The sequence below is a fragment of the Bombus vosnesenskii genome, unplaced genomic scaffold, assembly GCF_011952255.1.
Source record: "Bombus vosnesenskii isolate JDL3184/JDL3185 unplaced genomic scaffold, Bvos_JDL3184-5_v1.1 scf7180000014816, whole genome shotgun sequence".
NCBI classification, from domain to species: domain Eukaryota; kingdom Metazoa; phylum Arthropoda; class Insecta; order Hymenoptera; family Apidae; genus Bombus; species Bombus vosnesenskii.
This window is the reverse complement of record NW_022883662.1, coordinates 546,772-574,693: the sequence shown is the minus strand read 5'-3', so window position 1 is coordinate 574,693 and position 27,922 is coordinate 546,772. Positions and strand designations below refer to the sequence as shown.

The 27,922-nt window shown below is 32.5% G+C and overlaps 1 protein-coding gene across 9 annotated transcripts in view; it reads right to left on the bottom strand.

The window, feature by feature from the left end:
- Positions 1-27,922, bottom strand: part of LOC117240582 (protein scalloped) — a 341,268-nt gene that overhangs the window by 204,073 nt on the left and 109,273 nt on the right. For 6 of the 9 annotated variants that reach the window (XM_033506578.1, XM_033506579.1, XM_033506581.1 and 3 more), the window contains one exon: positions 3,375-3,455. The exons of 1 other annotated variant lie outside the window; for it this stretch is intronic. In XM_033506578.1, the coding sequence (XP_033362469.1) occupies positions 3,375-3,411 (37 nt within the window). In that variant the 5' untranslated portion in view covers positions 3,412-3,455. Of the gene's footprint in view, positions 1-2,906; positions 2,998-3,374; positions 3,456-27,922 lie in introns of those variants that run through there. 2 more of the 9 variants (XM_033506583.1, XM_033506584.1) reach the window with 2 other exon arrangements.

Sequence of the window (27,922 nt, the reverse complement as noted above, 5' to 3'; positions counted from 1 at the left end):
CGGAACCGCCATTCAATCTCTATCGTCCGAAAAATAACCCCATCTACTATTTATAAACACGCAAAAACTGAGAATAAAAATAGAAAAATAAAAAAAAAGGAAATAAAAGCAAAACAAAATCCAAGTATATATACAATGAATTTTATATAAAAAGTTTGGAATGTGTTGGTCAATCGAGCAGAAGGTGATAGGATGTGAAATAGCGACACTTCTTCTTTGACAAATATATGTTTAATTTGTTTGTTCATAGTAAATAAACTGTGCATTTGTACGCGCTTATGCAAAATTTGAACGTGCACAAATTCACAAAATTCACATAATACGCAAGGATATGAAAGAATATGAAATATACAATGTATAATACTCGTTATAATATTTAATAAATTACAGCATTCTCCACCGAGATTCGATTCTTTTAATTATGTTCCAAAAAATATGAAATTGCATAAGTATTCTCAGTTTAGTATAACATTGTTCCACAGTATACAATGACGAACTAATTTCAGATATATCGTACGCCAAGTGATTAAGAGGAAGAGCAGAATACCATGCAAATACTTTCGTTACTCCCTGTAATTCTCTCAATTTGCAACTTTGATATGTCCGATACACACGTAGAAAGAGCTAAAACCGCAATCGGCGCGGCAACGGTGCCAATGATAAAATCCCTCTCCGACGCAAACTGCATCGCGTACCGCAGTTGTGTTCGGCTGCACCAGCCAACCGATAGCTAAACACCGGTGCGCGGATCTTGTTCGTGAAAGTAACGGGCCTGCCGGATCGTTTATATTTTTCAATGCAACCACGGTTCTCTCGGTTGGCCGGGTTTATGATTTTGCTTAATTAATGGTCGCCTCCCCCGTGGCCTCCGCCGTAGTCCATCCCTTCAACTCTATCGTCCAACGTTAACCCCTCTTCTCTATTCACTATTTTCCCCACCATTGCCAACGCCTCCCCACCCATGCCAGAACGACCAGCAACAACCTGGTGGCCATTAGCCTGCACGGATTGCGCAATTTCGGGAAATTGCGAAGTAATTCGCGGTTGCGGCCAGTCTCGCTCTGAAGGAAGGAGAGAGAGGAGAGGAGAGAGAGAGAGAGAGAGAGAGAAAGAGAGAGAGAGAGATTCTGGGAAAGCACGGCAGGTTTGAGGTTTTGTTGAATAGATATACAGAGTGTCGATATATTTTCGAGTGATTGATTTGGTTGGTTAAAGAACGAAAGAAAGTTGGGGTAAAAGAAGACAATAAAGCTAGAGATCCACCGCAAAACTAAGCTGTGCTGTGTCGAGTTAAAAAATATTTGGGTTTATAAAAACACGAAGTTTACGGTTCCATAATTTCCACCAACAATGTTTTATCTGTTTCGTATTCATCTATTTCATTCTTGTACAGCACAGTTTACAATTAGCTTAGTTTTGGGCGGAAACGGTTTCGTATATTACGTATTGAAGCAAATATTTTTAAACATATCATAGCATAGTATAGCCTAGTTTAGATTTTTCGGCGGATACCCAACTTTAACTTTTTAAGGTACAGAATCTTAAGGCAAAAGAAGGACTCGGATTGCACAGAAATTTTATTTAAAACTACGAATGCTCAGGATAAGTTTTGACCACGTAGTGACTAGATCAATACATGCTTCTTCCTATGCGTCTATTAAACGTGTGTTAGTCATATCTGTGACAGAGCGGAATCGAGAGATATATTGTGAATCGTTGTGCTTGGAGTTATCTTAATATTTTGAAATGGAATTAAAAACATCTCCTATGCTTATAAATATAAGCACTAAGGGGTTGGACACTTTTCATCCCTCAATGTCCCAAAAAGTTAAGAAAATCGTTCGAAGTTAATCTCTTATTTATGGTTGTGGAATTTAAGAGAGTTTGGGAAGGTAGAGTTGACTTATCCTTAGATTGCCAAACGTAACTTTACACGGAATAATTCATTATATGATGCATAGATTCTATGATCATAGAGGAAGTACAGTTGGTCACGGAAGTATTCGACTGCTTGTAGAAATTTTTTATGAGTACATTCTGTGTCTTATGTGGAAACATTTTGAAATTTCATTAGCACTGCAACGAGACTCGATGATTATGTTCGTATGATTTGAAACAAATTTGAAAATGTATACAGAAGCTACAGGATATTGCAAGTGTGCGCGCGCGCGCGCGCGTGTGTGTGTGTGTGCTATAAACAGTCACACACAATTATCAATTTTATTAACATCAGTATGTATTCAATAGGTGTGAGCTAACGATCATATTAAAAGAAGTGATTCTTAGCCAAATTTCATAAGCGCATATTTGTGGAAATTTTATACAAGCAAAAAGAAAATTTAGCGAGAGTTACAATTAACAAAACTAGAATTTATGATACTTGAAATTAGTGCTACAATATTATATGATCACATCACTCAAAATTTCACAAAAAGAATTATATGTCTTTTATTTGCAAATATTTGCTTGCACGTTATCTTTGATTTGTATATATGCTTAAAGAAAGATATCACGTATAGAAATATTTATTATGTAAAAATTGAATACCAACTTCCTCGTATTTCATTTTAATTTTCTATATTCACATTAACTGTCTGATTAAGCTACTTCTACTAAAATATTAAATATAACAAAATTTAAAATTAAGTTAAATCAAGTTATGCATTCGAATTGAATCAATAACACGACTGTTTTCTCGATTAGAAAAATTTGATTTATAATACTTAAGAATATATGAATTCTACGAAATTGTCTAAATGTGTTAAGTTTTTAGTTACATCAAATTATTACTATCCATTTACTAGTTTTACGTTTCAAACACTTCCATTTATAAAAATCAAACACGTGACACGTGCTTTCAAAAAATACGTGACAGAAAAACCATATAGATGAGTTTGATGACCTACCTCGTGCGAATTGCATTTAGAAATTCATCCAGCCTCCTAGAAGAAATTCACCGTCCGCCACGTGTATCGCGAAAATGTTTTACGCAATAAGCTACGAGTACAGTCAAATATTTGACACATTAAAGCATAGTACTATACCAACTCAAAAAAGAAAAGAGAAGCCCGAATAGAAAGATTAATTAAAACTATCAAACTTGAATAAATAAAGGAAGAATTATATAAATTGAGGCTATTTGTGTCAGCAAATTACTAAAATAAAAACGTCAATCCTTATCTAGTGTGTCGACAACACTTTTCATTTACCATCACCACTATTTTAATTAAAAAAGAGAAAAGAGAAAAAAGATAGGAAGAAAAAATAGTTACAGCAAAAGGAGTAACAAAACGTAAAATAAAGTAATAACCGCGATCAATGGCGAGCTATTTAAAAAGAAGGGGGGAAAATAAAAAAAGAAATGGCTACAATACCGATGCTATTCTGAGTACTGAGTTCCCAGTCTTTCATGAGGATTTCTCGGGCAGGTCAGGATGACGGCGACGTGGGTGCACCTATAATGCAGACAGTGAGATCGTACATGTAGAATTACAGTTGTAGATATAAGAGGAATCATGCGGTTGTTGAATATTCGCAAATTGTGTTGCACTGTGGTCGTCAAATGTTCGTCAAACTTTATGAAATAATTAATACGTCTTTCGAATTTCAGCTATTTCAATTATAGTAACATTTGTACTTTTTGGTCTAAAATGTGTATCGTACAGGATATTGAAAAGAGCATCGAGTAAATTTTACAAACATTTTACAAACATATACTGTTAGGTATATGTATATATATGTATATGGAACGGATGGATGGTGCATATGAATAGATGTTCTTTGTGTGTTTTTGTAGTTTGAGTTTGGTACGATAATTAATTATTAGAGCGATCATTAAGTTTTGGTTTACTGTGAACTATCAGACATATCACAAAAAGAAATATTTACTATAAATTATGTATATTTAGTATTAAGAAGATTTGATGGATAATCATTAAATGAATAAATAGATCGTGAATATTTATGCAAATTCATGATCTTATAAACATAATTAAATATATGAATAGAAAATTGTTTTATCTAGTAAATATTTTAAAGCATAGTATATTTCAGGTATTTTGTATATTTTGTATATTCTTGTTATTACTCTGCATTTGGTACTTCGAAATTTCTCATAAATGCATAAAAATCCGCAGTCTAATCACGAATAATCGAAATATTCACGTACGCTATTTTAAATAAATTTATATTTGGCAAGAGTAACATAAAACATTCTTTGTTCCAACTCGACAATTTTTCAATGCCCGATTTATTTTGAAAGAAACTATAAGTGAAGAAATTATAGCAGCTCCGTACCAAGAATTTTCGAACTGTAGAAATATACTATATTTTGAAGTGTCGTGTATAAAATTTCATTTAAAAAGGCGACATTTATAAAATTGCAATCTTTAATTCCTCGTTTTATAGTTAACATTAAATATAAACAGTCTTCTTTTATTAATTCCTAGACAAAAATATCCCACAAAAATGCCTTACATATAGACACGTCTGTTACAAAATCTTGTTTCTGTTTTGACAAATAATTTTTGTTTTGGAAATCTATGCTTCTTTCATAATCCTATAAGATTATAAAATTATGGATAGATTATAGAATATGATTGGTTTAAGCCTTGATATCCAGAAATGTTTAGATTAGTATAACTTTGTAAATTGTAGAATTAGATCTGTTGATTTTTATAGATAATTTAGAATTCGTAATTGAATATCTCATTAGATTGGTCAAAAAATTCATATCTCAATTATTAAAAATTGCTAATAATATTATTAGCAATTACAAGTTTTTTATAAGTTGGTAATAAATATAAAAAATATTTAATAATTAATATTTAAAAAATGGAATATTTAAAATAATTTGTGAGAGCTCAGAGCATTTGGATAAAATTATAATGGTTTACAGCAAATGTAAATGAAACAAAGTGAAAAAGTAGTATCAATTAATCAATTGATTCCAGTAATCTAATTTCGAGAAATTAAGCATTCATAGAAGCAATAATCGCATTCAGTTGATAGATTGAGTTATATGCTGAAAACGATGCATCATTAGAATTCATGAAGGATTTGATGCATAATTGACTAAAAGTAAAAGTGTACTCTATTTATCTTATTAATATATACAAATATGTGTTGTATATATTTAATTTTAGAACATGTGTTAAAATGAGTCAGTAGTCAGTATAATTAATGTAAAATAACACTATTTAGAATCTATTAGATTTATTTATTATTTAATTATCTATTAGATCGTTGTGCCTGAACGATTTCACCTTCTATACATAAAACGTGATAAGGGTTCTGTAAAAGTGAAATAATTTGCCACTATGTATATTTGGTTACCATTTTAATATCAGAATAATGCGTCAAACATTTGAGTAACATTAAATACCGCAAAGCTACCGTAAGTGCAACGTTCGTAATGTACCGAAGAAAAATACCATGAACGCGATAAATTATTACACTAAGTCGACTCGACACGACACAATGCAATAATAACAACAATAATAACAGCTTGCAAACGCGAGTAGGATTTTCTTGCGCTTGTCACGAAGGACCGGACGTCCTGACTTTCACGCGGACTCTATAGTGAAATCGGCTTATTAAGGTGCGTTTAGACCAGACAAGCGAATGTTTCGTCGTTTGGTGATTGTTCGTCGAACATTCTAGTATAATTCCTTATGAAAAAGTAAGAAAAGAATACTTATATATTTTTCGTACAGAGCTTACTTTTCGAGAAATCTGAGTATGAAAATCTATGAAGTATACTTGAACTGAAAGTAGCTCATTTTGGCCTGGACAGGAATAAATAATCGGCAGGAAGTTATTCTACGTATGAAAATAAGTCGAAAATGGAGAATAACATACAAAGCGTCATAAGACGTTTTATTATGAAAAAAATAAGTTATCATATATGGGCCAATTTTGAACTTAACATGTTCAAACTGTTGTTATGTATGTAAATATGAAACTTTTAACGGAAAAATTTTATTTCATATTTTTTCTTTATTTGTACATATAAAATTACCTTCTGCTGATTTTTTACTGATACCTAGCCGATAATTAATCAAATGCAAGCATACTTGGTAAATTTTCGGTTTCCTTGAAAACTAAGCCTTTTTACTTTTTCATAAGGAATCATCTCACGCCCGGTAGTATATATATTCAGCCACACCCAGTATAAGAGTATACTTATAATTACAATGTTCTTCATCAGATATTGTTGTCACGAATCCGAGTAACGACTGAACTGGAAATAACTACGTACATATTAAACATTGTAGATGTTCCATGATCTAATCTTTACGAACGTTCGTACGGACACGCCATGAAGAAAATCTTTTAACGTAAAAAAGTTTACAAACAGATTGCTCGATGTTCATTTGCATCAAACGAGGACGAACGAATGCCCCTGCTCTCGTTTTACGTTCTTATCCTTTTGGTTTAAACGCACCTTTACTTACGATCCGCTCATAAGCAAGCGGGTGACTCGTAGTTACGCTCGCTCGCATCGTCGGAAAGCGTGGAGACGAGGAGCTAGCGAATGGGTTAGTATTAAGAGCAATATAACCGTGCACACGCTTTTCCATATCGAGACCGACATTATGTAACGCGATTGTCTTGAATCACGTCGTTAGAGTGCTATCAAACCGCGTCACAGGAATTTATGGCAAACCGCCTTACAAGAATGATTCTTTGTTTGTGAAGCTTCGAAACAATTATACATATATTTATATATATTATACAAGGTGGTTGGTAACTGGTGGTACAAGCGGAAAGGGGATGATTCTACGCGAAAAAAGAAGTCGATAATATAGAATAAAAAAATTTTTTTTTAAGTTTTTTAAAAATCTACAGTGAGATCCGTTATAACGAGACGTGATAAAGTGCACGCGTACCGAGCGAAAATTCAAAGGCGATTTTCTCGAAAACAAAGCCTGAAACGAAAAATTTTTATTCTATATTTTCGACTTCTTTTTTCGCGTAGAATCGCCCCCTTTCCGCTTGTACTACCAATTACCAACCACCCTGTATATTGTTATACACGCGCGTGCGCACGCACACACACACATACACACACGACATATACACAAGGTACTTTGCTGCACATTTGATTTAGAAAAATTTTATATTGTACTGTGAAGGTGAATTTCATTTCATTTTACTTAAAGTACGTTACGTTAAGTTAAACACGAATAATTTTTCATTTGCAGATTTTTGCAATTATTAGAAGTAATTAGAACGTATTTGTCTAAATATTCGATTCGGAAGACTTTGAATTTGTACTGGAAAAATGGATTTTATCTAATTTCCCTTAGGTTAGGTTAGATTAAGTTAAACGATTTTAAAAAGCGTAACTTTGAAGCCATGGGAAATTTTTATCTAGATTATGGGCTCTCTGGTTGTGAGTAAAAATTTGATTGGTTTGGATTAAGTTTGAGTTATATTTGGATTAGGTTATGTTGTATTGGTGTGCGACATTGAAGTAATTTGAAACTGTTTGGGGCTTCTAGAGTTTTGAATTGTACCTACAGAGTTTTGGCTCGGTTTGCGAATATCGGTTTGTTTGCTTCTGTATTGATATTTTAATACGAATTTGACGGAAGTGTTTTTATATGTCGTTTAACGTTACTTCTTTGTTCATTGTTGAAAGTGTCATACTATAAGGAAATAAATTTGACAATTTGAAGAATGATTGTATTTTTAAATTAGAATTTAGAACCTAATTAAGGTATCTCATCAAGCTCAAATATTTTCCAAAACCACTTATGACATTCGTCGTGGTAAGAAATTGACTTTTATTTACATGATTTTTAGAGTAGGAAGCAATGATGGGTTAAAAAACTCCAAAGTTTAGGTTATGTAATCATTAGAGCAAATGAGCGATGTATTAACAATATAATAATAATGATTACCATACAAATTGTGATCCAATATTAGTAAAGTGTAGTATTACAAATAGCTCTATTGTTGTTAGCTATTTGATTAAAAGTGAAAATTATATATTTTTATTATAACTCAGAATTCTTGCATTCGTATTAAGCTTCATAATAGGTTCGTTTTTGTTTTCTTAACAAGATATCAAAGATCGTCACTTATATATATGTTGGAGTCAGGTTGGCATTTTGGGGCGTTCGATGAACCTTTACTTACTTTACCGTCGCGGATGTAGCTAATACTTATCAGTGCGAATGTGGACACTACAAGAGGCTATGAATAATGGCAATAGGGTGGTGACAGCGAATTCAGGTTCGATAACGAATCCGCGGTCCACAGGATGACGAGTACCAACGTAATACACGATTCGGATAACTCAATCAGCAATTCGTCCAACGATTAATTAACTAACCCATAATCCAAATGAAACTGCCCTTATATATTCCTGTCCCCACTTCTTGGGTCAATCTTTGTTTTTAAGGAGAGTCATATAATCATTTCATACCTCTGTCAGGTACACCCCGTGATCGTGGCTACGTCTAGTAACCCGCTATGTCACTTCGAGGCCGAACCCATCGTCATAAAGCCAGATTGGAACATTAGAAATATTTCTTATTTTTATTACTTAAGTGTAGCTATAGTAAAAGTCTGGACTAGGGTATTGGGGTTTTTCCCAACATTCCAGACGGGAAATCCCGTTGTTCTTCCATCTCCGACATATATATTTGTCGGGTTATCATTAGGATTTAAGGCGCGTAATGATTCTTCGTTTGAATTAGCCATTGTTTTACGAAACAGAGAATATATTTACGCGAATAAACAAGATTTTACAAAATATTATGAATAATGAGTTTAATAAATGATAAGATTAACAAACGATAAGTTTAACTAATAATTAGATTGAAGAATAATAAGTTTAACGAACAATAAGAGGAACAAATAATATGTCTTACGAATAATAAATTTAACGAATAATGAGATTAACGATTGGTAGGTTTTACGAATAATGAATTTAATTAACGCTATTAACAATGTTCCGGGGTTCAAACGATGTTCCACGGTCAACGGGATAACTCTTTACTATGCGTAGAATAATTTTAAACAGAAAAATACGATTGCTGAGACACTCAGTAAATTGCTCGATGTATCACTTTCCAAGGCGATCACACGAATGAATATCAGATGAAAATATTTTTCGCTATACGACTGCATTTTTTTGTTATATGCTCGCTGGAGGCATCGAGAAGGTTCCAATCGTTGTTACTAGGCAATTTCTGTCAAAAGTTTGTTGTATACTCTTTGGAAACATCGAGAAAGATCCAAACGCCGTTGCTAGGCAGTTTCTGTCTGGAGATTGATTCCTAATACAACGTGTGTCCCATTATATCGACATCTCTAAAGTACAATTCTATGTGATTTCTAGGGAGAACAATACAACCGATCCACACCTTCGTCAGGCAAAACGTTTATCCCGTGACCGTGGCTACGTTCGGCGACCAGTTGTCACCTCGAACCCACTTTCGCTTTCACAAATATCAAACAATTACAAATGACAATTGCTTAATTACAGTTATGATAAAATCTAGGCTAAGGCATTAGAAGGCTTCCTCAAAATTGCAAAGGGAAGGCTCCGGTTTTCCTTTCATCTCCGACATATTTATATGGTTTATTTCATGAAATATTATTTTGTTCTATAATGTTTTGCAAACGAATTCAATAACTTCCGATATTTGTATGCTAAACATATTCTTAAAATTACTTTATCATAATAAACAAAACCTGTGAAAAAAGTTTCCCGAATTAATTAATAAACAAATAAATATTTCAATAAATTGTTAAATGTCATAAAACCAAACGAAACAATAATAATTTCTGTTGAGCCATGAAAGAAGTAGTAAGAATTTGGTAGGCATATTAATAAACAATATTTTAATAAACACTCATTCATTCATTTTCCCTCCTCTCTTGTTTTGTAAAATAGAAGCGATATTTGATAAAATTCAATACCTGTAAGTACATATAATTTCGAATACGTTTTTTATGAACAACGTTTTTCTATAAATCGAACACAACAATATACACAATAAAAGGTTAAAGTATTTTCATGACAGAAATGAGATTATTATGCAATAAAAAGAAGAAAAATTTTTGTAGATAAATAATAAATCATAACCTCATTACAAGACTGCAGAGTTTTATGAATTTATGGGAACTGGTAAGGTACAAAAATGCACAAAATGCACATAATACACACAAAAATATGTATATGAAATAACCAAAGCATGGTATTTGTTATGATATTTAATAGGTAAAACAATAGGTAATAGGTAACAATATTTAATAGGTAATTTCTATCTAGATTTCATTATCTCAATTATATTCGTAAAATTATGAATTTGTATAAATATTCACACTCTATTCATTACTACAAAAGAATATCAAAAGACAACTTATTCATTTCAGACAACTATTTTTTATTTACATGTATAAGTTATTTACAAAACACAATATATTTTCCCAAAAGTCACGTAGCAAGGACGCTAAATTATCAATCCTAAATCTACATAGAGCGTAACAACTGGATCCATTATTAGCATTTTCGAGATTAATCCCATGTTACGTAAGGACAGGCGTTGATTCCTCGTGATTTTCGTAGGCGATTTGTTTCCTGGCGATATTCGAACCACCGAGAAATACAAAATTGTCTCCAAACGACGAAATAAGCGGAACTCGAGACGATTTTCATGCTCATAAATCGAACGAGAAGAGGGAGGTTGACGTGTATTTCACGATATAAAAATAGATCGACATACCTTTCGTTTCTTCAAAAGTTTCCCTTTTTCTTTAAAAGATGATTTGTTAGATTTTAAAAAATTTTAGCAAAACAGATCTTAGCAAACTTATATGTTAGAAAAAACGAGTTAAACTTCTGTTTGAAGTAAATAAAAGTGTTCCGAAAATACGTTTGGAAATAAAACATAATTCTGTACACTTATTTTATTAAATATTAACTGTTCAAGTGTCTTATAAATATTCGATCGAAAAAGTGAGATGAATTTCTATTTGGAGTAAATAAAGCGAAATTATATTAAACAAACAATATTTCTAAGTAATATATAATAATTGTATTTTAATTTCTAGTATTTTCTAAATATTGGCTAAAATAAGCAAGTTAAATTCCTATCGGGAGTAAATAAAATAGAATTACATTAAAATTAAACACATTTTTGTATTCAACTGTTTACCACTATTTAAATATTTGATTAAAAATTTTGTCTAAGATGCAATATCAGTTACAAAAGTGTGGTTAAATCAAATTTGTAGCTAAATAATTCACTCAGAAAGCATTCACTTCATTCAAGCAAAAAACATAACTGCCAAATTTTGTACGATGATGTGCAAATAAAAAACAAAACGATTGTTTTAATAAATTGTAAACGAAGTGTTAATTGAATTCGTAATGCGAGCACATTTTTACAAAAAACGCTTTTCACGGGAAATCGTTCGCTTCGGTTGGCATCATATTTTGAATATTTTTATATTTTTTATATTTTTTTTCAATACGGTATCTTGATTATAAAAATATGTTTTCGCCGGAACCGAGGAAATTCTATGAAAAACATTCCAAACGTGGCCTGCGTGCATGCAAAACGGCTGAAAATTTTTTATTATTCGTTCGAGAGCTCGCGTCTCATTGATATTCCTCCGCGATTGTAAAATCTGTTACAGGTCATTAAAACTGATTAAAATAAACTTTATTTTTTTCGAGAACGTGTCATATGGAAATTTTGATTTGTACACACAGGGAGATTAAAATAAAAGATTCAAAATTTTTCGGGTAGATAGTAAGTCGCCAAATGATATTTCAATGATTTTATTTTGATCATTGATAAAATTTCAGTTTGTAATACGATCTTAAAAATTATTTTAATCATTAATAAATAAATTAAGAATATTTATGCTTTTATCGGAAATTTAAAAGTGCAAAAATGTACAAAATATACATAATACACAAGTATATACAAAATATCCAAAGTAAAGTATGTGTTAAAATATTTAGTGATAGAAACAAGCGTGCAAGTAGTTCATATTTAGGGATAATAACACATATAGCTCTAATATAATTTCTTTTATTACATTCATAAAAATGTAAAATGGAATAAATATCCCCATTTTATTAATACGTAATATATAAAGACTTAATTGAACTTAGTTTTGACGTACATTTGAAGAACTAGTCTCTAAGAATGAATTATTACATCCAAGGAATCGAAAATTTGTGAAACGAAATAATTCACCCTAATTAACAAATAAAATATCACTTATTACAAAAATGTACGGTCACTCTCATCAATATTTAGATTTTGAACGCTTTCTAAAACAGAATAATCTCTTCAAAATTAGGTCAAAACGACACGAGCCCACCTAAAAAACGAGAAGAACCAGTCTATTAAATGAAGTATAAAAACATAAAAATATATAGGAAAATTTAGGATTGGCCAGAACGGCAAAAAGAAAATAGTAAAAGTCATCCTTTACAGTCGCACTATTCGAGTTTGCAATGAAAATTCAAACAATATGTCTTGTAGACCCACGTCTACACATATGTACTAAAAACATTATTGAAATCAGTTGATGCGGAAACAAGCTACAGACATCGAAAGATGTAAGAATTAGATTTACAGTTGCAGGTCCAATATCGTGCAAAACTGTGATTTTCTTAAATCGTCAATCAACATCTTTAACCGTTTGTAGCTCATAGCAACGTCAGCTGACTAAGAAGAAACCTTGAACATGTATACAATTGACACGAATCCACAGAACGTTTTGTTTAAACCTTCACCACAGACTCCAATAAATAATATATCAAATAATCGAGATGAGCCATAATTAAAGTTATTAAAGTATTCAGAGATGAATTATACAATAAAATCATACATTTAAGGAGCTTAACTAGTCACGTTTGTCTTGTTTATCATTTGTGTTACGCTTCTACGAGTATAAAAAGAGGAAATACTTATTTCAAGCAGCTTCTTGTTTTTGATAATTAATCCTAACAAATCTTGACAGGTATATATTACGAAAAAAAATCTACACCACTTGTAACAGTAATTCTAACGGACATGTTCATTAGTCATCTTCTGAAACTTTTGAACTTAGTGCAACTTAACAAATGCACGGGCCATCTGATTTTAAATTATTCTAAATATAACACACTTCGAAAAAAATACAAATTAGTCAAAGATAACATAGAAGGCGAGAAAATTTATGAATTGTTAATGTCTGTGAAGGAAACCAAATTAATATACCTAATCTTAGTGTTTCGTACATAATATGTTCTTTTATGGTATAAAGAAAGAATAAAGAAGGATAAAGAATGAAAAAGAAGTAATAATAGTTATTACATAGTCCAAAATTCAGAGTTAATGTTGATAAAGTAAGACAATTATATCCAAACGCCACAGTTACGATTAAACAATCTAACAAATTATAATCTTGTTTAGGTTTCTATTTTATACTTTATTTGTATACAAAATTTTATTAAATTCTTAACAATTTTTTGATACTGAACTACGCAAGAATTTCACTACCATAATATTAAAATAGGCGTATTTAAAATATATAAAAATATCGATTTATACAAAAAAATAAGGAGAAAGAAAAAGAAATAGGCACAATCATCCTACAATAAGAATCTATTCATTCACAATTGAAGTTAAGTTTAAGAATTATTGAAATCTGGTATAATGAATATAATTAAATGGCACAAAAATAATACAGAAAATGATCTCCAACAATTGTAATAATTAAGAATTAATTCTTAAAAACTAAAGCAATTTGGAAAAATTCAAATAATTATTCTTGCAAATCACAAATATACTATTATATTATTGTATTAATCGCAATGATTTATGATTAATCCCTAAAACGTACACAAGAAAGCTTAGAATCATCTGATACGATGAATGATACTAAAGCGTGAAAAGCAAAAACTAATCGTCTTTTACCTAGAACCTTCCGAATTGTACCCTAAAATAAATATATTCACCGACAATATAAAGCAAAATCAGCCATCGAAAAGCGGAAGAACATCAGCGACGGCACAAAGGGTCCTGATAAATGCTGTTTATTTTCTCGTATATTTCCCAAGGCACGACAACAAAACCGTATGGCAACGCTTTCTTTTGTCCCGGGTGGTTCGTCCTTTTCTAGCCGGTGAAAAAAATCAACGACGAACGGCTTCCGGGTATAAAGCTGAGTATCCACGAAAGAATGCCAGGTCCCGTGGAACGCTCTTCTCTACGCGGAAAGGAATCTCGAGGGTGAACCATGCCTCGGGCGTCATCGAGACATCGAGAACGATGCCCCGAGCATCAAGGAAACCGTGTGCACGCGTGCAAACCCGACCATACGGATAACATTCGCGAAAAACGTTTCTCCGGCTCGTTATCTTCCTCTGCGCAGTTCAACAGAACCGGCTATTGACATCTTCCAAATTGTAATTTGTAATAGCGATGGATCAAGTTCAGTATATACTTATAAATCCGAGTCAAATGCAATACTCAAGATTCGCTTCATATGATTAATACTATATTTAGTATCAAATATAATATGACGATGCATCGTTATTCTGTATCATTTTTATTAAATATTTTATATAAGGTTTTTGTGTGAATTTCTGTATAAGATTGTATACAATAAAACTAGTTACAAAATGTAAGGTAACCTGTATAAGATCCTGGCAGAATCGAGGGAGCATAATCAGAAGAAAATTACTAACATTCGTGTTAACATACGAAGCTTATTAGCTAAAACAATTCATTAGAAAAATATCTAAAACCAACCGTGACAATATTACAACAAACAAGTATGAAACATACATTAGCAACTTCATTGAACCTCATTCAGAATATCGCATTGAATGATTTAAGGCATGATTTATTAATTATCGAGTTCATATAGCACTTTAACAAGTCCTTAATGAAACCTTAACGGAATAGTGCCATCATTCAAACATTAACTCAACCATGAACACAAGCTAAACATAAGATACTAAATTATAGCTACTGATGAGGAGATCAAGTTCAATATGTACTTACAAATCCAAATACATACATATGTTCACTTCTAACCAGATTTTAAACCTCGGAATGAGTACTTGCAAGTTCCTCTAGGACACTCTACTTGTAACTACTATGTACATATTCGAACCTCTTGTAGATGGAAATCGTAAGTCAGAAAAGCATTAACTTTTCATTGAATTCTTCTAACAAACTTGTATATATTGATTATTATCGTATAGATAAACGATAGACGATACGCGATAGACGATAGGCGATAGGATTGCTATAAATTTTATTCGAACGTTTATTAAAAAATCACTATGTGTTCCGATCGAAATCTTCAATTATAATGAAAACTCCATCGTTTATGTATAATAAAGTTATATTTCTTCCATATTTATATTCATCGTCTCTCTGAATCACAGTTCCAATTTATTTTTGGAGCATTTGGTTTAAAATGTGCAATTTCATTGTCAATTTCCTAAACCTCTCTTTTTTTCGACAAATATATTTATGACCGTATACATATATCACATCACGTAATATATAGATGCTAATGTAGTTCTATAAAACGTCATAACATAAGATTAAGACTAAGTGTTCGAAAACGTCATTAGAAATGTCACAATTAGTAAGAAAGCTGATTTTGTATTAAAAAAACATGAAAAATAAATACAACTTATCCTATTTATTTCTCTCACTCTATATATATATATATAGACAATATTTATATATTATTTACAATATGTAATTATATATATATTTAATATTATAATTAATTTAATATTAATTTAATTATAATTAATTTAATTTAATATTATAAATTTAATTATATATATATTAATTATATTATATATATAATATATTAATATATATATAATTTATTATATAAACTATATATATATATATATATATATATATATATAATTTCCAGAAAAAGTAAAATTTAGGTACGAGTTGCCACTTTTGAGGCGACTGTGCAAAATTGTAAGGTCGCCGTGATATCGTCATGCGGAAGTTACTTCGGTATCATAACGTGTGCGTTTGTATCTTCGATGGTTGTTGCGCACGATGTAATTCAAACAACTCTCGATGCGCTACCAGCGCAGAAGTCGAGGAGCGTTCCGCGGCTTGAACACGACCTCCATTAGCCTTCTTGATCACCGTGCTAATTGGTTGACTTGAGCGAACGAGCAATGCGCTGTGCCATGCCGCGACCTTTCGATCCCTCGAATCACCTCGCACGCCTATAACCCCCTACATCGCGGCTGTAATTTTCTTTTAAGCCATCGTAAAAACGTTTCTACCGACTGTGGACTGGACAATGTGAACTGTTGAATTTGCTTCATAATAATCCGCTGGATGGAAAATATTTTTATTATTCCTTCCCTTCTTATTATTTTTATTTATTTGGAAATATTTTATAAAGAATGAGCATACGAATTCTGTGTTGAAGGGATGTTTGAGGATTTAAATGCTGTTGTAGTTAGGTAACAGCGAAAAGTCCCCTTTTAAAGTAGGGTATTTTATAGTTGTAAATAAAAGAAAAATAGAATTACCATGAATGACATTGTATACAAATTTTGAAATACTTGAGTTACAAATAAGTCATCTCTTATATCCAAACAAAATAATACTAAGACTAGAACTAAGTGTTTGATGTAATACGTTTTAAAATATCGAGATTAAATCTCAAACATGTCCGTAACAATTTGTTTGTACTGTAAAGTGAATAAATGAATTTATATAAAATCCACAGTATTACGGCCTTTTAAATAAATTAATAATAAATTAAGATCAATTAAGATCTGTTCCATTGTTTGTTTGATCACAATAAATGTAAAAAATCATTAAAAAATTTTACAAAAATGCGATTGCCCGTATAAGGGTTAAGATAATCAATACACTTCCATCGCGTTATCCACAATTTTCAACCCTTCTGACAAGCTCACTGGCAAGCTGCTATCATCACGATAGACGAATATACAGTCTGGGATTAATGGCGATGGATTACCAGCACACAATTAACACGACATAGGTATCCGTTTGATTTTACACGATCCAAGCCGCAGGTAACCAAGCTGGTCGGTTGCTCGCCTCTTCATCACGATAATCCACCTCTCTCTCTTCCTGTTTCTCTCTTTAGCCTGGCAGCAACGCGTTTGGAAGGGAAACGGGGCGCGCATTTAATTTGTAAATGCAGATTGCTTTCCATTTTAATATAAATTGTTCGAAACAAAGGCAGTAATTATGGCGTGCTCTCGTCGCTTTGAGAACGATGGTGTTCGTTACCCTGGCGCCGTGCTCGCTCACCCTTTTGCGTTTTTCTCTTCCTCTTCCTTCGTCGTTCGGTCTGTTCGTGTCTCTGTCGAAACTCGTCGCTTCGGAGGAGAAGGAAAGAGAACGAAAGTTTGGTCCTCGTTCGAAGCGAAATAAAGAAGCAAAATAAATGCGAAATATCGTGGACGATATGAAGCTCGCAGAGAAGAAGTTGGAGGAAATATGGCACGACGAAGTTTGGAGGTTATGTGAAAAATTGCGAGCTTCGGAAATAATTTTATCGTTTTCAAGTACTGCGACATTCATCTTTTTTCATTCGTGGAAAACCCAGTAGTAATATTGTCGACAATAATTGCAATGTGAAAATGGAATTGGAATTACAATAATGAGGCGATGATGATTCATAAATTCAAAGTACTATGTAGTACATACAAACATACGAAGCAATTTGTAAAATATAATACTTATATAAAGTAGCAAGATATAAGATAGTACATGGTATATGTACCAGTTGAAAGATACGTTTCGTTAGATTGTCTCTTTGTCCACGAAGCAGAATTCTATGTCCTAAGCAATCGAAACTTTGAACGATGAACTTAATTACATGCGAATAGTTATATTTACAATTAGAAAGGTTTCTTGCGCTTTAATATTACTTTACTCTTCAACTTATTTTCATGGTTAAAAAATATTTCAAATACCCATTTGAAAAACAAATATTTTATTTCGTACTTTAGTTTATCAGAATAAAAGTATTTTATTTGTTGAAATCTACATATTTCAAATGTATTTGCTTTAAATTTTTACTCAGCTCCGAATGTATCAAATAAATTTTAGCGAGATGTATAGTATAACAAGATCAAATTTATATCGATATTGATTATTATATTATGTGATATAAGTATTAATCATACGATGTAACGAGAAGGATTAATATTCCGATGTTGCTAATAATCGTCATACATAAACAATAATTAAAAATAAATAACCAATAATGAGATTCAATGAACGAAATTTTTCCGTAATTTTTTACCATATTTTGATTATTAATAATTATTATCAATTTCGTGGAACGGTGAATTAAATTTAAAAGAAGAGAAATTCATGTTATTCGATATTGCTGAAAGTTCTAGTACGACGAAATTTATATGGAGTTTATTGAATTTTATAATTATGTTTTAACTTTGAATATATCAATTATGTTTTAACTTTGTGCCGTTAATATATTAATATCTGATAAAATTTTACGAAAATCATGAGTCAATATGAAATACATATGCCTTAATTAAGTACCTGATTATAGTCTCGACAAAAAATGTTAATTGTCCCATTTTATATAAATTCTAATATTGCCAATGAAAGATGTTTTTTTTCTTTACATCATAAAAATTTGCCTATAACCATTGGTCTTCCAATTATTATCAAACAGCTATAGAAAGATTCTCCATCGCGATCCTTTCGGCTCCTGCCTGTCGTGTCAATCACTTCATTAGAGAAAAGAGGCAGACAAAAGATAAAAAGAGAGAACTGTAATTGATTGAACAGACAATGAAGCGATTTCGTCAAAGTGGCTCTTATCGCAGCGCTTTCTTTTAATGAATCTATTTTCCTTTACGAGTGATATTATATGTTAATTTTTTAAATTACCAAGGAAATGATTAATGTATCACAATTGTGATTATGATTATTAGACTGTGGATTTTTATGCATCTAAAGGAAGAAATGGAGATACAAAAATACATAGAACGCACGTGTGAAAAATATGCAATAAATTATCCAACGTATAGTATTCTTTACAATATTTAGCATATGAAATAACTTTCTATTTAAAATATGAAATAATTTCCATTTTTACAGTTATATTTATAAAAATATAAATTTGCATAAATATGTACAGTCTAATAATTGCAATAAAGGATGAATATATAGAATAAAGAGATTTATAATACGAGTCCTAGGATTAGTTAAAATTAGGACTGTTTTAATATCTATTATCAATAGAACCGAAATTCTGATTAGAACACCTTTACGAATCTTTCGATTCCCTTCTGCCAAGTCGACCGTCTTATCCAATTAGAAAAAGAGAAAATAGATAAAACGGAAGAATGTTAATTGATTGAACGGGCAATGAAACGGTTCCATCAAAGTGGCTTTTATCGCGACGCTTTGTCACTAACGTTGTTTCCCATTGGCGCGGAACGAGCCAAAACGAGCGTAACGCCCGGAGCCTCGAGTGTCAACCGCTTTGTTCGTGGTGTGCGCGTGTGTAGCGGGAGATTCGAATGCCCGGCAGCGCGCGGAACTTGCCTACCGCTTTTCTCTTTGTTTGCGAACGACGCAACCCGCGCTGGCTATCTATTTACCTCGCTCTTTTCCCTGTTCAATGGTCGTTCCTCGCTTCTGTTCACTACGATAACGTCGTTTAGTCTCATTTGTCCGGAACAGCAGAAACAGCGATCGCGTGTAATTTACACTGTTGATTTTTAAACCATATACGTGCTCTTCTCACTTTTACGTCGAATTAGTTTCTTTCTTCTCTCTTTGTTCTTGTGTATTTTTTCTTGGATTTAGAACTTCTTACGGACTATTCTTTTAGTTTCGATAATTAAAGAGACTAATTATATTTTTGATTTAATATTGTTTAATTTTGTTTGAACAGTTTTGTGGTCATTTCGTATTAATTTGATTCTTAATAATTCAAATCCTCAATATTTGAAATTTTCAAAACTGCATGTCTTTCTGGGTTAATTGAAACAATGTATGTTATCGATTACTGATACCAATAAATAGTAATTTACATAGTACATAGGAACGTTTAGTGTGAAAAAGTTAATATGTCAATAGGTTAATGCCATTCTAAACACACTTGCCGCCAGATTCCAAAATTTATGGACATCCACAAGCTATAGTAGAATACACTAGAAATCTCGCGGGCCACGGAGAATCGCGGAATTATGTTAATTTCGCAACGTGTCTCGCGGCTGATATCTGAGGCAGCGGACCAGACTAGCGATGCAGAGGAAGCAAATTAGAAGGGGGCAGAGAGAGCGAAGATCGTGGAAGCATTCGCTACGAATATCTGCTGGTCCATTCAAGGGTGCATAACACAGAGAACGGCCGAGTGAATTTGCCGGTTTCGCCGCAACAACGGACGATGCTCGGCTTGTAAACGATGCATGACAACCGTTCGCCTGCATCCACTAGTCAAGAGTATTTCGTCCTTCCTGTTCACCATCCCCCTTGGCTTCCATCTATCTCTTCCTATTCGATCACACGTATATCTATACACATTGTGTGCTATCATAGATGGGTAGAATGAACAAGCATAGTGTTGTATAGTAAGAGAAACAGAGGAGGAGAAAGAGGGATAGACAGAGAGATAGAGAGAAGAGAGGAGAGGAGGAGAAGCAGTCGAATTCCTAGCATACCGCGGGACCAACTGGTTAGCAAGCGATTTACGATATTGTAAACCGATGCGACGGCGGCAGCCGTGCCCACCGCCGAACCTCAATCTAATAGTGGCGACTTCGACCTCCAATGCCAAAGGCACGTCGTCCCGATGGTAACATTGTTCGGCCTGCTTTTACTTCCGCGCGCGAACCACCCACGCTAGACCATCGCCCCTAACGAGTTTGCCATTCTCATGGTAATACGAGAGGAGGGTGTGCTGGGAATGGTGCAAAGATGGCAGAAAATAGTGATTTTGAAAGTGGTTTCTTGAGATTTTTTGAAGTGGGATGGAAATCTGTAACATTTGTACGCTGCAAGTGATAAGTACATTTCCATTGGTGTTTCTGATTTTAATGCCATTTTATAACTAAAAAGTAGCATTGTGATGTGATGTAGTTGAAAATGAAAACCTGCTTAAATTAAAGATGCAAGTTGTCGTAAAAATAACTGATAAATAGACAGTTTCATAAAAGAAAAGGCGAGTGGTTATAGGGTTGATTTCTTGAATATTTTATGGACAAAATTCTTTCAAATTTATAGAGATCAGTATTGGTCCGGGTATCATTATTAATCCGAAGAATAATTTGTAAAACAAGTTAAGACCTACAATTAGAAGAATCTTACTTTTACATTTACTTTTAACGTACCATTAATAATGTTTTGAATAAACAATTTCAACCCCATATAATGTATACCAAGTATTGCTTTTGATAATTGATTCACTATTAATTCATATATTTTAATAGCAGTCATGTATATTTAGACGCATTGTACAGGGTGTTGAGATACCTTATAAGCGCTATGTAGTATACCATACACTGAATGGTTAGAAACATTACATATGGCATGTTTAACCAACTCTTAATTAGTACCTACCGATGAACCATTGGGGATCATAATAATTTTGGTGTTACATTACTTAATTTTGAAATTCTTTGTTTAGTGATTTAGATCTATGATTTAGTTGGATTTCATTTGACCTTTATTGTAAACCTTTATCACTCAGAATGTATAGTACAAGATAAAATTGAACATCCCACATTTTAGTAATCTACAATAAATTATTTTAGTTATTTATAATCCAACGATACTATTTGAAGCTGTTAAGATTTTCAAGACTCGGTGTATCATATTTAACAGTGTTACAACAATAAGTGCAAAAGCTACGCTTTGGTTAGAGAATTGGAATATACCCGACAAAACGCAAAAAGGCAATAAGACAGAGAAAGAGAAAGAGAGATGCATTACAAACAGTAATGTACTTGCAAATATAACATCGGGTTGGCGCTGGGGCAACTATGTGAAATAATATTGGAATAAGAATGGAATAATATTGGATGGGATTTTCAATTTAATTTCATTTTCGTACAAATTTCTGTAACGAAGAATTTAGCCTAAGATAAAATGAAACACTCCAAAATTTAGCAATCTAAGATGAATTATTATAGTCATTTCTATCTCAACCATACTATTTGAGTAATGCATTGACCAAAGAGTAAGAATAGAATCGACTAAATCCAAAAAAGACAGTAAAAGAGAGGGGCGAGAAGAGAGAAAGAGAGAGAGAGAGAAAGAGGGAGAGAGAGAGAGAGAGAGAGAAAGAGGGAGAAAGAGAGGCGCGTTACAGACCGTAATCTAGTTGCAAACATAGCTCGGGGTTGGAGCTGGTGCAACCATGCGGAATAATGATATGTAATCGCAAAACAGCCGCGGGCTCGCCAAGGCACACGCGAGCGGACGCGTGCGTACACGCGCGTACATTACACGCTACCGGCTAGCGCATACTATCCAGAAGCTGTTGTAGAACAAGCGGAACGCTCGTGACCGGGTAAATGACACGAGCAAACGAATCGACGAAACGCAACCCCTCTTCTCTACTGCTCTGCTCGCCCCTCTCTCACGCTATTTCGTTTCGACCCCTAACTTTCACGTTGTTGCTTGTAGTTTCGACAATACACCGTGCCGCTTTCAGTGTGCCGATACCACCACTAATTACAGTTTAATAATGATCTGGTCACGCGTTAGTCTGCCAACAGTGTTGGCGAGAGAATTAAAATTGTATGCTAGAGATGGAATGAGCGGTGACTGAGTTTGCTGGGTGATTACGGAAAGGGGATGTTCTCGAGGGTCGAATATTAATTCTTTAGATCGTAATTTTTTCGATAGATTTGTGTTTTTTATAACTGAAAACCTAAAACTATAAAAATAAGAGAATAATATCCTTGAACAAAATGTAATTTTGTTATATTACATAATAGCAAACTGGTATCTTTATTAAGTACGTATTCGGTATACATCGTTGGATTAAAACATATCGTTTATTCGAATCGATTGTTACAATTTGATGATCATGATACAAAAATAGAAAAGAAATATTCTGTAAAAAAACAGATAAAATCTGTAAGAACCAAAATATATAATTTCCTATCCTAGAAACAATTAAGGCGTAATCGCTCTTCACATTCCTTCATCTTATGCAATTTTACAAATCTTATATGTTATATAAATATAAGATTCTGTTTAACTTGTATGTAAATTTATAAAAAAGCAACAATTAATTTGATTGCTTTCTAACTGATTTAATTTGAATACACATTGTTCGCTTTCTAATCATTCAGATAATCTGCTAATCTACGTATCATCAAGATATAATGATCAGAGAACTGTAAACAATTAAAAAATTTACCTCTAAACTAGTCCCTAAGTTCTAAAATTTATATACAACTATATGTAGCTCTTTAATTGTCAAGTAATATCGCTGGATCATATTACTTAATTTTGGAGTCCTTAATTTAATTTAATTTTATTACCAGACTTAATTTTCATACAATTTCGCATTTCTATTAATACAACTAAGGAAATGCTATAAAAAGAAAAGAACATCTACTTTATTAGGATATTTTTTATATTTTCGCATATTATGTGCCTGTTGTACATTTTTGTACTTTTAAGTTTTCTACAAATGCATAAAAATCTGCGGTCTATTTATTATTAATCTCTATCATGAAGAATGTAAAATAGGAAATAGAATGAAGTACTTTAAATGTCAGTAATCTGGCATAAATTATTATAGTCATCTGTAACAAAACAATATGATTTGAGGATCAAGGACTATTTCTTCACAAAAAAGAAAAAATTTGTAAAAAATATATAATTCAATATTTTGAAAAATTTATATTTCGATAAAAAATACACGTTAAACGAAGAAAATAAACGCGAAAACACGAAGGGGGAAGAAAATTGACGCGCGCAATTAGCGCGTAGCTGTAAGTGCGCGGGCGGGCAACAAGCTATGTATATGTGCATGTACAGTGTAAAATTCCATTCCACGATCCCGTCCCAACCCAAAAACGGATTTCCGTCGAAATAACTGTTAACGTTGCGAATTGCATCCCTGGCATGCGTGTTGCACGTGCAGATCAGAAAATTTCAACTACAACACTACCTCTCGCCTCGAATGCCTCATCCCAACTTTCCTCCCCACCTCTGTTTTCACTTCTTTTTCTCTTTCACACTTTTTCTTTATCTCCGTACCGTATCTATGTTTCTATTCTGATATTTACATCTTCCTGTACACAACTCTTCAATTTTTCCTCTTTTGCAGATTCACTTTCACCCCTTGTTTATGAAACTTCTTCATAAATGTTAATCTGGCAAGCGATATTGTTATAGTCATATGTCAGGTGACACAAATAGATTTCGCTTACTAATAATATTTAAAAAATCGCAACTCCAGATAGATAAATCAATAAAATCTGGCACACTCTCCTAATTAAAATGTTTCATAAATCAGCGTTTCGTGGTATACATGACTCAATATCTTTTACATATCTTGTTTTTTAAATATATGTATGATTTCACTTATAAAAATTAATTTCATTAATATAATGTCGCGAATAATACTCATATAATCTCTAATTATTAACTTATTTCATTTTTAGTTGAAATATTTAAGATGCAATTAACAATTTGAAAAATATCTTTGGCTCCAGTTTTAAATGATTTACTCTGCATATACATATATAAATATATAAATGTATAAAATGTATAAAATGTATGTAATTATGTATGTTTCAATTCATAAGTATTAGGACACGTAATTTAGACAGATAAGATTTATAATAAAACACTAGTGAAAAATGCATAAATATTTAGTAAATATTAGGAGATGTCTTAACACTCATGGTCAACAGTGTATCTTTCCTCTTATTTATTTCCCTCACAGCTTCGTTATTTTATTCGGTACTTTATATTATAAAACACGTATATGATACGAACGAAGTAACAGAATTATGTAATATTTATGTAATAACAGTGGACATATATTTTTACTAAATACCAGCAGGTGTCTTAACACTCGTCGTTAACTCTATCCTTATTCACCTTCTTCACAATTATTTTGTTTCAATCTCCTCGTCTCTTCATTTATTGATCTCGTGTTTTTGCATGTTTCAAGCATGCCTCTTGTTTTCCGATGATATGAATGTGCGAACGCACATCCGCGGAACCGTGGAGGGACCATTTCTATCCTATCGCGTTGTTGCTTCCATTCTCTTTCTCCCCCTAACCACCCCAGCCACCCTTTCGGTGCACACTCAACAGCAAAATGCATACACCTGCGCTACACTGCTCGCGTGCAGTTACATTTTTGCGGTTGACGCAACCACTCTGTTCATCGGCCGCGTAAATATGCCCGTGATTACTTTTAATTCCCTCTATTTGTCGGGGCTGCATGCATCGTTCGTCTGTTTCCTTCTTCCATAATTCACTGCTTTCGCAATTCCCCTGTTTCTGCTCTGACTGTTTAATTGGTGGATCTCTGTTGATGATGATGACAGGGTTCATAAGGCGTTTTCTCGTTATTTAGCTGATCCAAATGGATAATAATTCACGTATTATATACACGTGCAATATGGAATTATGTAAATATAAGAATGCTTGTTGGAGATCTTTTGAGGAATTGTTTTAAAATTGTAAGCCTGGTATTGTAAAGAAATAAAGAAATAGTATTGTAGAGATCCAGAAACAGTGTAATTTATTTGTTGCAACTGTTTTTCAAATAATTTTATTAGTTTGTATTGTTCTATGTTTAAACTGTTCGTAAGATGGATATTTTAGATGCAGATGCAAGATTTAATTTATTAAGAATAATAATGACCATGATGATTATTATCTTTAAGTTGTTACGTTCATGATTAAATTATAGCATAAATTAATACGTATTGAAGTCATTATGTCTATGTTTAATTTCTTTGTATATATGTTTATGTACGTATGTTTTTTTTATAACGAAGTTTATGCCAGTATTGGCTATGATTAAATTGTATATTTAAAAGTACGAGTAAAATACGATTCCGACATGTTCTCTACATTCAGATGTCCTATCTCACTCCTTTTATAAATTTAGAATGTCTTGTTTGAGCACTTAATCAATTATTGCGTTAATAACATATTATCTGTATACTTATACACAATAATAATACAGACGGTTATCAAATAATCGTTACATGAATCGTTAAATGAAGAAAAAGAAAGATGACAGAAACTTCAGTTTTCTTGGACGCTGACATTTTATCTAAGGACAGCAGTATATATAGAACATATTTTTCGAAGCATTTAACTCGAAAGAATTTTGGTTTATACTGCAAATGTAGATATTATTTGATGTCAATTAACTTAGATCGAAACGGTTCTAGAAGTGTAACTCTGGAATCATTATTTTTCCTCGATTGTGAATTTTCTGGTTTGTAACGGAAATAAACATATATATGCTCTGGACTAGATCTAAGTCAGGCTTGGATTAGATAAGAAGAGTTTTCTCGAAATGGTAGATAATATTCTAACTAAGGAATAGAGGAAGAAGGAAATTTCAAAGAGTTGGGGATTTACATAGAAACGATTCCTTCTTGGGGGACGACAATGAACCTTGTTTTCACGAGCACAGAAAGCGGCACAACCTCGTAAATTTGCCGTGTCGCATCAAGCACGATAATTAAGGCGAAGCGCCGTTAAAGACGGCGAGCCACGCTGTTTCGGAACTTGGCCAGTAGCCAACGAAAGAGAGACGTGTGTGCCAGGAACACGTGCGTGAAATTGCCTCACCCGTGAATCACGCGCTCGAAGCGGATCCGCGCCACTGAATTTCTGGAGCGGCCACATGTCCGCGCAACCAAATCGTACGGGACGAAGTCTTGGAAACGACGAAACTTGAGGATAATTTGCTCGTTATCGAGAAATCGTTAAGTTCGCGCTGTGCACTACTGTTCGTCTGAGAACAGCCTTGCAATTAGCTTGCACGATATTTCTGGGATTGAGAGTTGCGAGTTTCTACGAATCCGTGGGATTGACATTATACGCTAACATTGTTCGAATTTTTTAATATCCCAATTTGAAATTTGAAAATAAATAATCCTCAGATACATAGTTCGAGATATATACAATCAGTTACGAAAGCCTACATGAACCTACCGAATTTTGTGTATTTGACTCATCAAAAAGACTAAAAACACACTTTATCATAAAAGTTATGTATACTTATATATCAATACAATTGTTACTGATGCGTTTCTAAAAAGAATAATAAGAGTTAAAACATTTAACTCACAAAAATCTTGAAAAAAAGAATTATACCAGAAATCAAATATATATATATATATATATATATATATATATATATATACAAAATCTTATATACAAAATATATACAAAATTATATATACAAAATCTTTAATTTTATCAGTGCCAACGAGATAGCGAGACATTATCAGAAAACAGTTTTAAAGGTAGAAATATACTAATTTATAGATCAGTATCTGCAACGTATTTATTAATTACCACAAAAATATTATTTAAATACTTAAAAAGCTGTGGTCACTAATATTTAAATAAAATCAATATTTTCGTATTTCCTTTGTGGTATTTTTCGCACTATATGGTCTCATAATACAAAAGTTCCCTAGTAAAAATAATAAAACCACATATAACCTAAATCATAACCTAAGAAAAAAGAAAAATAGGTATTAACCTAAAGATTTCACAATAGTCAATCTTAAAATCTATAAACCGATGTTTGGCGTGTAATCGTGGCATGTACCGAGTAGTATCATACTACGTCTACTTCTCAATGGAATACATGTAACAAGACGATAAATGATCGAATCAGAATCAAACGTGAAGTTATTTGAGAAGTCTAATATCTG